The sequence below is a fragment of the Phoca vitulina genome, unplaced genomic scaffold (genome assembly GCF_004348235.1).
Source record: "Phoca vitulina isolate PV1807 unplaced genomic scaffold, GSC_HSeal_1.0 scaffold7, whole genome shotgun sequence".
Lineage (NCBI taxonomy): Eukaryota > Metazoa > Chordata > Mammalia > Carnivora > Phocidae > Phoca > Phoca vitulina.
In genome coordinates this window covers 63,564,728-63,581,777 of record NW_022589710.1, presented here as the reverse complement: position 1 = coordinate 63,581,777, position 17,050 = coordinate 63,564,728, and the positions used below count along the sequence as shown (strand labels likewise).

Genomic DNA, 17,050 nt, shown 5'->3' with positions numbered 1-17,050 from the left:
AACTGATTGCCTTAAAAAAAACCGGATGTGACCCAGGGGCTCCAGCCAGCTTGGAGGCTCTGGGCACTCAGCAGATCTGGCCTTGAATTCCAGCTCTGCAGCCATTTGTTAGCGATTGGGACGATGTTTTAACCTTACCTCAGCTGTTAAATTGATGTAAAACACGAGTGAACTCACCAGCCTAACAGTGCTGTTAGGATTGAATAAGACATATTTGACAGCCTTTACTGAAGTGGTGTCCAAAGGTGAAATTGCTTTTTTTTTTTTAAGGTTTTATTTATTTATTTGACACAGAGAGAGAGAGCACAAGCAGGGGGAGGGGCAGGCAGAGGGAGAGGGAGAAGCAGGCTCCCCACTGAGCAGGGAGCCTGATGTGGGGCTCTATCCCAGGACCCCAGGATCATGACCCCAGCCAAAGGCAGACACTTAACCAACTGAGCCACCCAGGCACCCCAGAAATTGCTTTTTTTTCTGCAATGTTAAGGCACGCTTCGGCAAATGGGACCCTTTCATTCCTTTTTTTTTTTTTTTTTTGGTCTCCACCCCCTTTTCTTTTTAATGAATGAATGAATGAATGAATTAACTAATGGTGGGGAAGCCTAGAGGGAGAGGGAGAGAGAATCTTAAGCAGGCTCCAGGCCCAGGACAGAGCCCGATGCTGGGCTGGATCTCACCACCCTGAGATCATGACCTGAGCCCCAAATCAAGAGTTGGACGCTTAACTGACTGAGCCACCCAGGCGCCGCCCTTTTCTTGTCTCATTAAAACTTGTTTTGAGGTGGCGCCTGGGTGGCTCAGATGGTTAAGCGTCTGCCTTCGGCTCAGGTCATGATTCCAGGGTCCTGGGATCGAGCCCCACATCGGGCTCCCTGCTCCGCTGGAAGCCTGCTTCTCCCTCTCCCACTCCCCCTGCTTGTGTTCTCTCTCTCGCTGTGTATCTCTGTCAAATAAATAAACAAAATCTTTAAAAAAAAAAAACAAACTTGTTTTGATAAAATAATTAACCCTTTGAAATTTTGCATTCAATTTGGGAACGGCTTGCTCATAGCAACATTCTTTTTAAAAAATTATCCACAAGGTGTAAAAATATTCATGCAAGACCTGAGCAAAACTTGATAGAGATCTTCTTCAGCATTCTTTCAAATGACTTGTTATTCCAAATACTCTAGAATTCACTGGATGCTTTTTTGATTTTTAGTTTGTCCCTACTGATGTGCAGTTAAGCAGGTATTTTGAAAGCTGTTCAACTGGATGTGTTACTATAAAATATCTCACCTTGTTTCATTCTTATTGTTTATACTCCTGGTAACAGCTAAAGGAGCTAGCCCCATAGTTATAAGTAGATGGCTTCCAGAGAATTTTATATCTATCATATTGGTAGGTGAGAAAATGAGATTCTATTGATTAATTCTATTATATCAACAAGTAATGTACCTTTCTTTTACTGTTACTCCTTTCTTTTTTCAAAATCAGCTTTCATACACGGGCATACCTTGGAGAATTTTGGTTTCCAGACCACCACAATAAAGCGAGTATTGCAACAAAGCTAATGAAATGATTTTTTTGGTTTCCCAGGGCATATAAAAATTATGTTTACCCTATACTGTAGTTAAGTGTTGTATAGGATTATGTCTAAAGAAACTAATGTACACAATTAAAAAATACTTTATTGCTAAAAAATGCTAACTATCATTTGAGCTCTCAGCAAGGGTCTTGCCTCAATGTTGATGGCTGTTGACTGATCCGGGTGGTGGGTGCTGAAGGCTGGGGTGGCTGGGGCAATTTCCTAAAATAAGACGATTAAGCTTGCAGCATCGATTGACTCTTCCTTTCAGGAATGATTTCTCTAGCATGTGATGGTGTTTGATCGTGTTTTACCCACAGAACTTTCTTTTTCTTTTTTTTTTTAAAGATTTTATTTATTTATTTGAGAAAGAGAGTGCACAAAGTGAGAGAGAGCCCGGGCAGGGGGTGGGGCAGAGGTAGAAGCAGACTCCCCGTTGAGTGGAGAGCCCAATGAGGGGCTTGATCTGAGGACGCTGGGATCATGACTTGAGCTGAACCGAATGAGCCACCCAGGTGCCCCAGTAGAACTTCTTTCAAAATTGGAGTGGATTCTCTCAAACCCTGCTGCTGTTCCATCAACTAAGTTTATGAGATATTCTAAACCTTTTGTCGTTTCAACAATCTTCACCAGTAGATTCCATCTCAAGAAGCCCACCTTCTTAGCTCATCCATAAGAAGCAACTCCTCATCTGTTCAAGTTTTGTTGTGAGATTGCAGCAATTCAGTCCCATCCTCAGGCTCCTTGCTGTTTCCACCCCATCTGCAATTTCTTCCTCCACTGAAGTCTTGAGCCCCTCAAAATCATCCATGGGGGTTGGAATGAACTTCTTCCAAACTCCTGTTAATGTTGGTCTTTTGACTTCTCCTCGTGAATCATGAATGCTTTTCATGGCATCTAGAATGGTGAATCCTTTTTAGGTTTTCAATTGACTTTGCCCAGATCCATCAGAGGAATCATAAGACAGCTACAGCCTTTCAAAATGTTTCTTAAATAAGACCTGAAAGTCGAAATGACTCCTTGATCCATGGGGCAGAATAGATGTTGTGGTAGCAGGCATGAGAATAACATTCATCTGACTGTGTATCTCCATCAGAGTTCCTGAGTGACCAGGTACATTGTCAATGTAATATACTGTCAGTAATATTTTGTCAGTAGTATTTTGAAATGAATTTTTCTTTTCCCAACAGGTCTCAGCAGGTGCTTAAAATATTTAGCAAACCATGTTATAAACAGAGGTACTGTCACCCAGGCTTAGTTGTTCTGTTTATAGAGCACAGAGCAGATTTAACATAATTCTTTTTTTTTAAGATTTTATTTATTTGAGAGTGCGTGAGAGAGAGAGCATGAGCAGGTGGGAGGGCAGAGGCAGAGGGAGAAGCAGACTCCCTGCTGAGCAGGGAGCTCCATGCAGGGCTCAATCCCAGGACCCTGGGATCATGACCTGAGCCAAAGGCAGACACTTAACCGACTGAGCCACCCAGGTGCCTGGCATAATTCTTCTTTTTTTTTTTTTAAAGACCTTATTTATTTGAGAGGGAGAGAGTGAGCACGGGGAGGGGCAGAGGGACAAGCAGACTCCACACTGAGTGCAGAGCCCGATGCGGGGCTCAATCCCAGGACCCTGAGATCATGACCTGAGCCGAAGTCAGACTCTCAACTGACTGAGCCACCCAGGTGTTCCTAGCATAATTCTTAAGGGCCCTAGGATTTTTTGGAACGGTAAATGAGCATTGGCTTCTGCTTAAAGTCACTAGAGCGTTAGCCCCTGACAAGTCAGCCCGTCCTTTGAAGCTAGGGATTGACTTCTCTCTAGCTATAATAGTCCTAGAAGTTATCTTCTTCCAATGGAAGCCTGTTTCAAGCGATTGAAAATGTTTAGTGTAGCCACCTTCATTAATCATCTTAGCTAGATCCTCTCGATAGCCTGCTGCTTTGATTTGTACTTTTATGTTATGGAGACATTGCCTTTCCTTAAACCCCCTGACCAACCTCTGCTAGCTTTGAACTTTTCTTCTGCAGCTTCCTCACCTCTCCCACCCTTCATAGCATTGAAGAGTTAGGGCCTTGCTCTGCAAGAGATTTTAGCATAAGGTAATGTGGTTGGTTGATCCTGTCTAGAACACTAAAACTCTCCCCATGAGCAATAAGGCTGTTTTGCTTTATCATTCGTGTATTCACTGCAGTAGCACTTTTTCCTTCAAGAACTTTTCCTCTGCATTCACATCTTGGCTAATCGGTGCAAGAGGCCCAGCTTTTGGCGTATCTTGGCTTTCCACGTTTCCTTCACTAAACTTAATCATTTTTAGCTTTTGATATAAAGTGAGATGGGCAATTCTTCCTTTCACTTGAATACTTAAGAGGCCACTGTAGGGTTATTAATTGGCCTAATTTCAATATTGTTGTGTGTCAGGTGCAAGGAGAGGGAGAGAAGGAAATGGCTGGTTAGTGAAGCAGTCAGAACACAATTTATCAGTTAAGTTCACCATCCTATATGGGTAGGGTTTGTGGCCCCCCCATTACAGTAACATCAGAGATCACTGACCACCATAATAAAATACCTTTAATTTGTGACAAAAAATCCTGCATTATCTGTAAAGCGCAATAAAATGATATGCACCTGTAACCAGAGTTCAGGTAATGCTTTTACCAACACACACTGGACAGGGATAGTTGGTGGAGACAGAAGGCTGGGTTCTAACCCAACTCCAGTGTTCATAGGTGGGCCGCTGAGCAAGTCCCTCCATCTGTCCAAATCTCAGCTATGTCATCCACAAAACAAAGGGGCTGAAGGCAGAGTTCTTAAGTCGATGTGATCTATGTCGGAATTTGTGTTTCTACCCTGCTCCCCTCAACACTTTCTGTGTTTCTAAACATTGGACAGAATGACACTGTGTGCGATGGAGGAAGCTAACGACCAGGACACCACTGGGGGCTGATTTGCTGCTGATGACCTGGAGGAAAGGTGGGGAGGGTGTCATCATGGCAAAAGAGGTGGGCACTCTTCTGTCTTCACAATCCTACTGCCTCTTTAAGGATCCTGGGAATGAACACAACTCAACCTAGCTTGGTGCTTTTGCTAGAGAAACGTTCTTTAGCTGGCTGAAACCCTGGATCTATTGTATTTCGCCTCCAATTAGTGAATATAGGCTAACGCAGAAACTGTGAGAACGTATGAAGGAGATGAAAATTACCTATCTTACCACCTAGTGATAGCTACTATTAACATTGTAGAACACTGTATATTTTCCAAAAATAGATCAGTTTTATATCTTTTATCATGTAGTATAATTTTTTCCTGTTGCCATTTTTTCCATGATTTTTAATGGCTGCATATTTTTCTATCAAAAGCATGTGGCGTAACAACCACTTTTTAGAGCCTTTCCAATTTTTCATTAGAGAAAGTAAACACCCTTGTAGTGTATTTTCTGCTGAGTCACTTCCCTATGCTAGTTTGCTAGGATGTTACAAGTACAGAAGTTACAAGCTTTGTAAAGGCTCTATTACTAATGTTTTCCAGAAAGGTTTCATTGATACATTCTCCGACAGAATGTAAGAGTGCCCCTCACTAAATCCTTATTGTTATCATTACATTTAAATAAGGGAGATCATGAAACTATTAGGTGAAACACAGAGCTAAACCCTATTTTCCTTTCTTGAATTACTGGTCAAGTTGAATATCTTTCAAGTGGTTACTGGACATCTATATATTTCTTAGAGTTGTTTGATCATATTATATGCCCATTGTTCTTGTTTTCTTACTGATTTGTAAGAGTTACTTATTTAGAGGCTTTTCCTTTTTTTCCCTTTTTCATTTGGAAGTGAAATCAAGGCTTACTTTATCTGATTAGATTCTTTAAACAAGCTAGATGAAATGGAAGTTTTAGTATCTGTATAGTTTTATTAATGTCTTCTCTCTCTGTTCCTCTTTCATAATGGAAGAAAGAGCAAATCACTTCACAGCAAAATGTAACCACGCAGAATTCAAAAATGGACATGGAAGCTCCTGGAACCAGTCATTTATCACAAAGTGAACAATGTCAATTTTTGAACATACAATCACTTTTCTTCATACTTAACTCGAAATGAGTAAACAGAATTTTATTCAAACTTTACAAATATCCTTTACATTTATTTAGCCTGAGATTAAGCGTGAGAAAATCCGACCTGCAGTTAGACTTTACCGCCCAAATAGCATCTGAAAATAAAGCTGCGCATGGACATGCATTTACTGAACATAGTTAAAGCATCCCAATGAACTCCGACGATGAATACTGACCCAACCGAACCTCAATGTGGTCTACATGATCTTCAGAGCCTAAAAGTACCTATTACTTAATAATGATTAAAAAAAGTCTGCAAATGACAAATTACAAAGGTGTGTCCCGATGCAGAGTTTTACTTCAACATTTCTACAGCTGCTTTAGGTTACTACTAAAAAATCAACTCCCCAATCCTCAGTATTCAATATGTACTTGAAAACATGTAGCAGCATGGTACAATTCATTTTTATAAATATTAGTACCTGTAATAAAATATAAAAACAGAGCCTCCTTTTTTCAAATATTAAGTCTCTGAATGCTTCATTCATCCTTTGGTTTCAAACCCATACAATGCACGCATATTGCATTGTAGATTTCGCATCGAGACAGAACACTGTGCATCTGTTGGGGAAGGAGGAGCGCTATGGGAATACCAAAGCACTACTTTATAGAAAGGAAACATTGAAGCAAAAATACTTTCTGAATATATACTGTACATTATGTAAACAAACATTCATAATAAGAATCAACACAGGCCAAAATATTGTTTTCTAGGAAATCAGAATCTTCTTCCTTTTAAGTCACACACACACACACACACACACACTGAAGATGCTTTTTTGTTAAGAAAAATGGAGCCTGTTCCTATATTTGCTTATGTGCTTAAATATCTTGGAAACAAGTAATTATTACATTCATTTGCTAACGGTTTGTCCTCTTAGTTGGCTGGCTGTTGCGAACAAGGAATACAGAACTATTATTTCAGTACCTGTTTTCCATTTAATACTAGCTAAGTGATATATATATATAATTAATTCATCTTTATCAGTCCATATTAGTAATATAAATAGATTAAGTGAAGCAGTGAATTTCAAAATTTGTGCAGGGGAAACTAGTCGATAATTTGTTTCCAATAAGGCTAGTAGCAAAATAATTACTACAAAGTCAGTCCAAGCTAGTAGTAAACCCCTGATTTAGCAAGCTGAATCCAAGTATGAAGTTAGGTCATTTTAATTCCTGTATATTACTGTGCAAATCTAGAATTTCCTATGTAAGAGAGAGGGCCGGCAGCATCAAAGTCCTGTAATTACAGAATGAAATACTGATTAGGTTTTGAAATGCAGAGATACTATATGAACAAATCTGAACGTCTTAATGATGGTGTCAAGCAATGGCCTCAATTCCCTTCATGAATCTGAAACTAAGAAAGACAATTCATTAATCAGTAATGTTTTGAGTTAGAAGCCTAAACTTGAAGCAAGAAATGGACATAAAAACCAAAGATGCATTTTCTACTATGACCATATGCAAGTATTTCAAGCTTTATGTCAACATTTTGTACCAGCAGCCCCCTCTAGAAGGAAAAAACATGACTATCCATCCCTCTTCAAAGCTTCCAGTCTTTGAAGGAGTGCGTTTCCAAATGCTTCCCGGTAGGCAGGGCTGAGGGTATCCAGCAACGAGTAGACGGTTTCATGATAGGGAGTGTGTAAGTGATCATCCACTTGGTCAAAAGCATAACCTACCACCTACAAGAGAAATGCAACAGTGAATCAAATAACTAGATTTAACTTGGTACAGAAAGCAAAAACCACGTGTTTACTGGGGCCATTCTTTAATGACACAATTTCTCAATCAATAGTTAGAATATGCACATTTCTTTTTCTTTTTTTTTTTAAAGATTTTATTTATTTATTTGACAGAGAGTGACACAGCGAGAGAGGGAACACAAGCAGGGGGAGTGGGAGAGGGAGAAGCAGGCTTCCAGCGGAGCAGGGAGCCCGATGCGGGGCTCGATCCCAGGACCCTGGGATCATGACCTGAGCCGAAGGCAGACGCTTAACGACTGAGCCACCCAGGCGCCCCGAATATGCACATTTCTAAGCAACCGGAAACATACAGCAACACCACCAACAAAATGCCCTCTTTATCATCTTTTTCCTCAAAATGTAAAAGGTTCAGTTTACCTACTCCTGACTAAAAAGGAATGTCAGAAGGAATGTAAAAAGCTACAAAGAACTAGTATTTCATTTTCATAGACTGAAACATGCTTCTCTTTAATCCCACACCGACTGAGGATCAATCATAACAAGGCACCAGAAGAGATAATATATTATCAGTCCGTATTTTTATCATTATTTGAACTCTTTTATAAAGAGTTCTAAAAACTGTTTATAGTTTCAATCCTGCTTTACAATTAGTTACATTACTAATTTAACATTACTAACACATTACTTATCTGACAGGGAAACAAATGCTCAATTCTGTGAGATAAAAGGGAATGTTATTCTGTGTATGTGTGTGTGTGTGTGTGTGTTTTCTTTAAACACAGTGAAAGCTTTTGTCCCCAACAAGATCTATCCTGGTTCACCTGCACAGTGTTAGGGCAAAATCAACTTAGTTTTCGTTGATTTGACTAAAGCTTGTGAATTCCCTATATAAACTCTTTATTTTTAATGACATCTATCCAAGCCACCTATCCAAGAAGATGCAAGTTTATGTTAGAAGTGGTGTTGTTGTTTGTCGTACATGACAAGCAGAGGCAGACGTGTCAGGACGATGAGTCCCACCTCTTCAGAACCATGCTGTGTCGCCGCACTTTCTCCGTGCACTCCAATTCTATTTGCCCTCCCTTTCCCTGCTAGTCTGCAGTCTTCCTAGTGGACAGGGATCATACCTTACTCATGGTTTGATTTCCAATTCCTGACCCAGGATAGTTGCTCAATAAAAGTTAACTGAGTAAGACTGCAAAAACAAACAAATACTGGATACCCACGTGCCAGGTTTTTAAGGGATCGAGATATTTCTGCAAACTATTCATATAAGCATTCCCCAAATCCTTTTTAGTTTTCTTTTCTTTTCTTTTTTCTAATATCTAGGCTATAGATAAAGAAGAAGGGACTAAGAGAGGTTGAATGACTTACCCAAGATCACCCAAATTCCCATGTTAGGCTTCTGACAGAAGAACATCAGAACCCTTCCTACCTTCCCACAGTCATCTCAGAATTAATCAATGCAAGACTGAATTAATTTGTGCAGGGTCATTTATCTCTACTTTTGATTTGCCTATTTCTATTTAAGATCCACTTCTACACACTACACGCTTTTAGCGTTAAGTTCAGGGATTTAGGAAGGAGAGCACAAAGACCAGTTAATCCAGGTACTACTCCCAAAGCTAAGGAGCTATCGACTTGGCAGTTATGAGGGAACCGGAAGCAGTAAAGAGGCTAGCCTTGCAGTTTACTTCAGTGCAGGTGACTGACTGTCAATGAATACACAGGACACATGGTTCATATACTTCTAAGCAAATTGAATCTAGTGAAATAAAAAGATGTCTACGTACTTGTTTAGTATTGTATGACCTTCTTACTTGCTTAGGCCTTGCCCCGTACCTTATGATACTGTGCTACTTTGCGGGACTATTCTTAGGTATAGAAACAGAAAAGGCAGAGATGTTTGACCAAGACTGATAAGTATTAAAGTCAAAACTAAATTTCGGAATTTCTAGTATCTATTCCTTTGTTCAGGTAAAAAATTTTCCTAACAGTGAGTTCTGTTGTCTTATTTATTATTTTTTAAAGATTTTATTTTCAAGTAATCACTACACCCAAGGTGGGGCTCAAACCTACAACCCCGAGATTAAGAGCTGCACGCTCCACTGACTGAGCCAGCCAGGCGCCCCAGTGAGTTTTGCTGTTTTAAATGATAAGCTGCTCTTGGGTAGGGCTTTCTGCTATTCCAAAGTGAGGATTCTGGTTCAAAGGGTGCAGAGAGGTGACTCTGCCTAGAAAAGCTCACACGTAGGACAAGACACTCTTGCAAATTTGGAGGCAGAGTATTCTGCTGTGACCTAGCTCTGATCCAACAGCTAGAGAACAGTGCAGTCAGGTGTGCTGTTTTAGAAGAGACATTTTATAAGAGGTGGGAAAAGATCCTCTCAACACAATGATTGCAAAACTCACCCAGTGCACAGAATGCCTAATTACGGCAGACATATTTAGCCATAGACAAGAAATAAATTAATTTGGGGGGTGAGGGTCAAAGCAAAGTAACACTGCAAATCAAAAGTTTTTTCTTTTTCAAAAAAAAAATCCAATTTCCCCATGTTAACCAAAAGACTTTAGAATTAATAAGAATTCCTAGGGAAAAAAGTTTTCCTTACAAAACTCTTGGGGCGCCTGGGTGGTGCAGTCAGTTGAGTGTCCGCCTCTTGGTTTTGGCTCAAGTTGTGATCTCAGGGTCATGAGATCGAGCCCTGAGTCAGGCTCCACGCTCAGCGTGGAGTCTGCTTGAGATTCTCTCTCCCTCTCCCTCTGCCCCTCGCCCCTGCTCTCTCTTTCTCTAAAAACAAATAAATAAATCTTAAAAAAAAAAAAAATTTTGGAGCTGCAAGGTGTTGCGTTCTCAGTTAACACCCTTCCTGTCCCCCGCCCCCCCAAGTGGTAGAGATAGCAACATTTTTTTTTTCCCCTAAAAAGAAAAGCGACTGACCCTTAGCCCTGCTTCAGTGAGCTCCAGGCAGTATCTGTTCCTTTCTCTTGTCTCCACATTGATATAGGCCACATCGTCGGCACAGCGCAGGTTTTTTGAGACAAACATGTTGTTAACAGCAAAGAGAACGTCATTTACAACTGCTTCGGCTTCCAGCTTCATGTCTTTCGTATCAGCTTCTTCAAAACCATTAAGCTCTGCATCTTCTTCAAACCCTGACATACTGCTCAGCTCCATGGGATTACAGTCTGTTTCCATTCTGCAAAGGAGTAGATATAAAACATGTTTATAGAGAGACATTCCGAACATTACTGTTTGATTAAAGGGAGCTATGCCTTAATAGAAAACATTAACTGGCTCGCAACTTTTATGGAAAATATTGTCTAAAACCATTTTCAGTTTTACAGTTACAGAAGTGTATAGGTTTTCAAAAAAAGATCCGTTTTCCACTCCTCCCCCAAAGGTTAATTCCCACAATGACATTAATTTAGAATATTAGTTTTCAGCTATTTCCAACAATGCCTCAGTAAAAATCTTAGTATATACTTCATTTTTTAAAAGATTTTCTTTATTTATTTGACAGAGAGAGAGAGAGAGCACAAGCAGGGGAGAGAGGCAGAGGGAGAGGGACAAGCAGACTCCCCACTGAGCAGGGAGCCTGACGCGGGGCTCAATCCCAGGGCTCTGGGATCATGACCTGAGCCGAAGGCAGATGCTTAACTGATTGAGCCACCCAGGCGCCCCCACACTTCTTTTTAATATGTAATATGTAGATGTTTAAAATTGGAATTGCTGAGTCAAAGTGTATGCTCATTTTAACTTTCAACAGATATTGCTGATTCACCTTCACAAAAATGCTGTACTGATTTAACCTCCATGAATAGAATACGAGGGACTACACTTTTTCATTACCCTCTTTACAATCCTTGTTAATATTTGCCAATTTGAGAGGCAAAGAATGATGCCTCACTGTTTGAATATATATTTCTTTGATTAAACATCTTTTTGATATTTATAGGGTATTCTTAGTTCCAAGATCATATAGCTGTACAAAACAAATGGAAATGAACTCAGACCATTAAATCAGAATTCAAATCTTTACCTACTACAGTACATGACTTCTCAATGGCTTCTTTTATGACTTCTGGATTTGGGGTTTTGCTTACGAAGGCCTTCCCCACTTCCTGATTACATTTTAAAAACCTCTTGTCTTCTGAGTTCTCATTGTCTATATGTACAGATAACTTTCTGACCCACCCGGAATTTATTTTATGTAGCTTTAATTTTGAAATGGATGGCTTACTGTCCCAACACCATTTACTGAATGACTGACTCATGTTTTTACCACTTCTCTGAACTGATCCAAATATTATAATTTGAAAAACATTATTTCTCAGGCTAACTCAATCCAACATTACTGCCAGGTTGCTATGGAGTTCTAGCTTCTCTTCTGTGACTGGGGTAGCAGTGAGTATTGTTAAAATTCAAAATGGATGAATGAGAAAAGTTAGTGAATGACAAATTGCACTGCAATGTAGGCTTTTAAAGAAGAAAATATGCTTTCTTTTTAGCTGCAGGCTTTAAAAGTAAGTTAAGATTTCATTTCTCAAAAAAAAAAAAAAAAAGATTTCATTTCTCTGAACTGGATTAAGCATCCACTGTCCTGAATGTAGTGGCACTCTTCAACTTGGCATGACCATTTAATATAATTTCTCTATTGGGGCGCCTGGGTGGCTCAGATGGTTGGGCGTCTGCCTTCGGCTCAGGTCATGATCCCAGGGTCCTGGGATCGGGTCCCGCATCGGGCTTCCTGCTCCTTGGCAGCCTGCTTCTCCCTCTGCCTCTCTCTCTCTCTCATGAATAAATAAATAAAATCTCTAAAAAAAAAAAAAAAATAATTTCTCTATTATCTTAAAAATTCCATCTCTTTTTCTACAGTTACTGACTTGTGCCCTATTTGTAATATTAAAAGTCCTCTAAGTTAGTGGTTTTTACCTTGGCCACTGACCCCACCTCAGAGAAAGTGAATCAAAATCTCTGGGAGATTCTTCTGCATATTTTTTAAGTTTAGAGAATTCTACTCCTCTAAAATTATTCACAAAAATCTTAAGGAGTTAGAGTTCCTGTAGGTGCACATCATTTGCCATCATTAAAGGCAAGCTATTTGCTAAAGGCAGTTTATGATAAACTTTGTCAAGTCATTTCAAAAAACTGCATAGCAAATGTACTAATAATATATTCCTCCAATCCTATTCCAACTAATGATATGTTTTAAGGCTCCTTTACCTTGTCTTCCATGGTACTTTACAGACTTACTCACTCATTACTAGCAAGTTGATTATAAATTTATCTATTGCTGGAGCAATCTGTCAGATAACTGGAATCTAATATTGACATATATATGAAAATGAAAATATTTGTTTTTCTAAAAATTTCTACCTAACCCTAAAAATAATCATTATGCTCCTTAACATTATACTTGGTTTTATGTATAAGAAAAGAGCTCATTTTGATTTTTTTTTTTTTACAGAGTCAGTTTTGAAGATTTTGAAACAGAACGGTCCACTGTAAGTCTCTTAACATCATGAATACCGAACATCTTTGTTTTGCTTAAGTGATCAAGGACCTCAATTATGGATGTCAGAAATAATAATCACTACATAAAAAGATGTTTATATGAGAAAGCTTGTTGACAAGCTTTTAAAGCAAGAGTCTAATTCACTGCAATTAGGACCTTAATGATGGAGAAAGACGAAGAATCCAACACCAGAATGGAAGAAACCCTCACGGGTCAGGAAAGTATGTCATCAAGCTGTTGCTATGTAATAATTAGCACCAATGGGCAAAAAAGACACAACATTCCTAACTGCAAACTTTTAGAAGATTTTTTCTAAAATGTCTTGGGGCACCTGGGTGGTGCAGTCGGTTGAGCGTCTGACTCTTGATTTCGGCTCAGGTCATGATCTCAGGGTCGTGAGATCGAGCCCTATGTCGGGCTCTGTGCTGGGCATGGAAGCTACTTGGGGTTCTCTCTCTCCCTCTGTCCCCCCTGGTCACCCATGCTGTGCTCGCTCTCTCTCTCAAAAAAAAAAAAATTAAAAAAAATGTCTTTATGATGCATAAAAAAAGACATATTCAGAACTTCTGGTGATGATACATAGACATGAAAACGATACATTTTAGTATTGAAGCACTATACCAGTTATTAACATTTTACACTAGTGTTACTTCAAGATATTATCATTTATCTTTTATCTATTATAACAGGCTCTTGATTATTATCAATACCCTTTCCCTTTCCTAATAGCACCCAGATTTTCTTAGGGGAGTCCTAACGCCCCCTTCCCTTACTGAATAAAGTAATGAAACAATGTGAGAATCCCGGCTAAAGACTGTCCTCCTCGACACAGGAATTCTTCCCAGTCACTCCAATCCAGAGCACTTTGAGCACACAGCCCCAGGTGTTCCTGGTAGCCACCCTGAGATGGGGAAACTAGCCCAAGGATGACGCTGACAGTGGGAAAGAACAGAGCCAAGAGATTCACAGGGAAATGGAGCCAGAGTCCTGACAGCTGCCTGGCCTTCACATTTTCCAGTTATTGAATCCAACAAATTCCCATTCTTTTACTGGCAACTGAAAGCATCCTAATTGATTTAGAAGCCAAGCCAAAATGAAAAGTAGTGATTGATCTAGCTCTTCAAGAGCTTTATGAAAGTAAAGAGATTTAAAAAATGGAAATCTGGTATTTTTGTGCCTGTCATGCCGAAAGTGCTTCATAAAAGCTCTGTCGAAAGTGATTATCAATACGTGTCTCTATTAGTTTCTTATTGCTGCTGTAACAAATCACCACAAACCCTGTGGCTTAAAACAACACAAATTTATTTTCTTATAATTCTGGAGGTAAAAAATCTAGAATCCAGGTAGCAGCAGGGATGCATTACTTCTGGAGCCTTCAGAGGAGAATCTGTTTCCTTGTCTGTTCTAGCTTCTAGAAGCTGACTGTATTCCTTGGCTCATGGTCCCTTCCTCCACCTTCAGAGCACATCACTACACTCTCTGGTTCTGTGGTAACACCTTCTTTTTCTGACTTTTGACATGGGCACCCCTTTTACAAGGACTCTTGTGTTTACATTGGGCCTACCTGGACAATCCAGGATACGTCCCGTCCAAGGTCCCCAAATTAATTCAACCTGCAAAGTTCCTTTTATCATATAAGGTAACACATTCAGTTTCTGGGGATTAAAACATAGACATCTTTGGGGGCCATTATTCTTTCTACCACAGTGTCTGCACCATATTAGCAGGAAAGGAGTATGAAGGCAGTCAAAGAGACTTCACTTTCTGACCTTCCTTTCTGGAAGCTGTAATTTATTTTTAACAAACACACTGGACGGAGAATGTACAGTACCAGGCAGTTTACATGGTTTTCTTAAAAGAAGGCCCAGAGTACTTGCCAAGCTTAGTGCCTTCTTTGCAAAGATTCCTTAACAACAGTTTCATGCTTTGTATCCTGTAACTCCAGGACCATGATCACAGTAAAATGTACTGGCGATGGTGTTTCATTTAAAGGTACCATCTCAAGGCTGGCAAGGGGTCTATAAATTATCCTGAATTAAGAGCTCTGTCCAGCTACTTGATCTGGGTGGTGACGGGCCTATCCAATTAGATCCCCTCTTGAGGAGATTGGACACAGAGCCACGAAGGCGCCGTCAACACGAAGCAGCTGGTGCTGAGGGTGCTGGAGCTACGGCAGCCACACAGCACAGGGCGGCTCTATCAACGGCACACTAAAGAAATGGCTTCTACATTTCTTTTTTTTTTAAAGATTTTATTTATTTATTTGAGAGAGAGAATGAGATAGAGAGAGCATGAGAAGGGGGAGGGTCAGAGGGAGAAGCAGACTCCCCGCTGAGCAGGGAGCCCGATGCGGGACTCGATCCCGGGACTCCAGGATCATGACCTGAGCCGAAGGCAGTGGCTTAACCAACTGAGCCACCCAGGCGCCCTGGCTTCTATATTTCTGATGATGCATCCCAGTAACTAAAATTACTGTGAGCAGATACCTCATGTTATGTATATTTATTTACATACACATTTTACTACAATACATAAATATGAATTTAAACAGAAGATAAAATATGAACTATAAACTTATTTTCTCTTACTTCTCAATGGATTATCTTGTGTACCTGACTGTGGAGGCCTGGACCATAGAGGATGAGGAAATGTGTGCCCATTCCGGGGTAGGGACACTACTAGAATTACTCTTGACACATTAGGGCTGCTGTCTGGTTACCGGAACGGCTCTCTCATCAGTATGAATCTGGTAAAAATCCTTGGTTTCCCTTTCTGCAGGTAAAACAATTTATCATTATATAACACATTCTAGACCAACAGAACTTTGTGCAATGACGGAAACATTCTTTATCAGTGCTGTCCAAGACAGTAGCTACCAGCTCCCGGTTAGAGTGACTGAGTTACTGAATTTCAAATTCCATTTAATTTTCTTTCATCTAAGTTTATTTATTTATTTATTCATTCATTTATTTATTTTTTAAAGATTTTATTTATTTATTTAGAGAGAGACACAGCAAGAGAGGGAGCACAAGCAGGGGGAGTGGGAGAGGGAGAAGCAGGCTTCCTGTGGAGCAGGGAGCCTGATGTGGGGCTCGATCCCAGGACCCTGGGATCATGACCTGAGCCGAAGGCAGACGCTTAACAACTGAGCCACCCAGGCGCCCCCATTCATCTAAGCTTAAATAGCTAATGGCTCCTGCCTCAGACAGCATGGGTACAGACCTTTGTGAATACTTGTGGATAACATGATAAGGAACTGACTTTATATTACAGTTGAAAAACAATCAGTAGATAAAAAGATACTAAATTATTTTACATATGAGTAGCAAGATCTGGAAATACATGTTAGAAAAATATATTTTTTAAAAGATTTTATTTGAGACAGGGAGAGGGAAGGGAGGGAGAGAGAGAGAGAGAGAGGTGGGGAGGGGCAAAGGGAGAGGGAGAAGCAGACTTCCCGCTGAGCAGGGAGCCTGATTGTGGGGCCCGATCCCAGGACCCTCAGATCATGACTTGAGCTGAAGGCAGATGCCCGACCGACTGGCACCCCCAGAAAAAATATTTTGAATCTTAGCTACTCTATGGAGGGAAATTAACCATCTTGTTTCAAATGGTAAAAAGTAATGAATTACTTCTTGTTTTGTGATCTTGTCAATTTAGACTCTAAGCTTATTAATTATCATATATCACAATTATCAAATATAACCTACTGTGTACCTATATATCCAGCATTTCTCTAAGCATCAGAATACTCATTAAAGGTGTCTACTGGTGGGGCACCTGGGCGGCTCAGTTGGTTGAATGTCCGACTCTTGATTTCGGCTCAGGTCATGACCTCGGGGACCTGGGATTGAGCCCTGTGTTGGGTTCTGCACTCATGGGGAGTCTGCTTGAGATGCTCTCTCTCTCCCTTTTGTTTGCACTCTCTCTCTAAAATAAATAAATCTTAAAAAAAAAAGGTGTCTACTGGTATTATAGCTTAACTTGGGAAAGAAGGCAAGCACCAGAAATACGTACATATCCCCATCAAAATACCAACCACTTTTTTCAAAGAAATGGAACAAATAATCCTAAAATTTGTATGGAACCAGAAAAGACCCCAAATAGCCAGAGGAATGTTGAAAAAGAAAAGCAAAGCTGGCGGCATCACAATTC

At 40.1% G+C, this 17,050-nt stretch overlaps 1 protein-coding gene across 3 annotated transcripts in view; it reads right to left on the bottom strand.

The window, feature by feature from the left end:
• Window positions 1-5,644: 5,644 nt before the first annotated feature.
• GSKIP (GSK3B interacting protein) overlaps window positions 5,645-17,050 on the bottom strand; it is a 22,998-nt gene continuing 11,592 nt past the window's right edge. For 2 of the 3 annotated variants that reach the window (XM_032405882.1, XM_032405883.1), the window contains 2 exons: window positions 10,318-10,576; window positions 5,645-7,355 (listed from right to left, as the gene is read on the bottom strand). In XM_032405882.1, the coding sequence (XP_032261773.1) occupies window positions 7,200-7,355; window positions 10,318-10,575 (414 nt within the window). In that variant the 5' untranslated portion in view covers window position 10,576 and the 3' untranslated portion in view covers window positions 5,645-7,199. Of the gene's footprint in view, window positions 7,356-10,317; window positions 10,577-15,507; window positions 15,668-17,050 lie in introns of all 3 variants that reach the window. The other variant, XM_032405881.1, reaches the window with a different exon arrangement.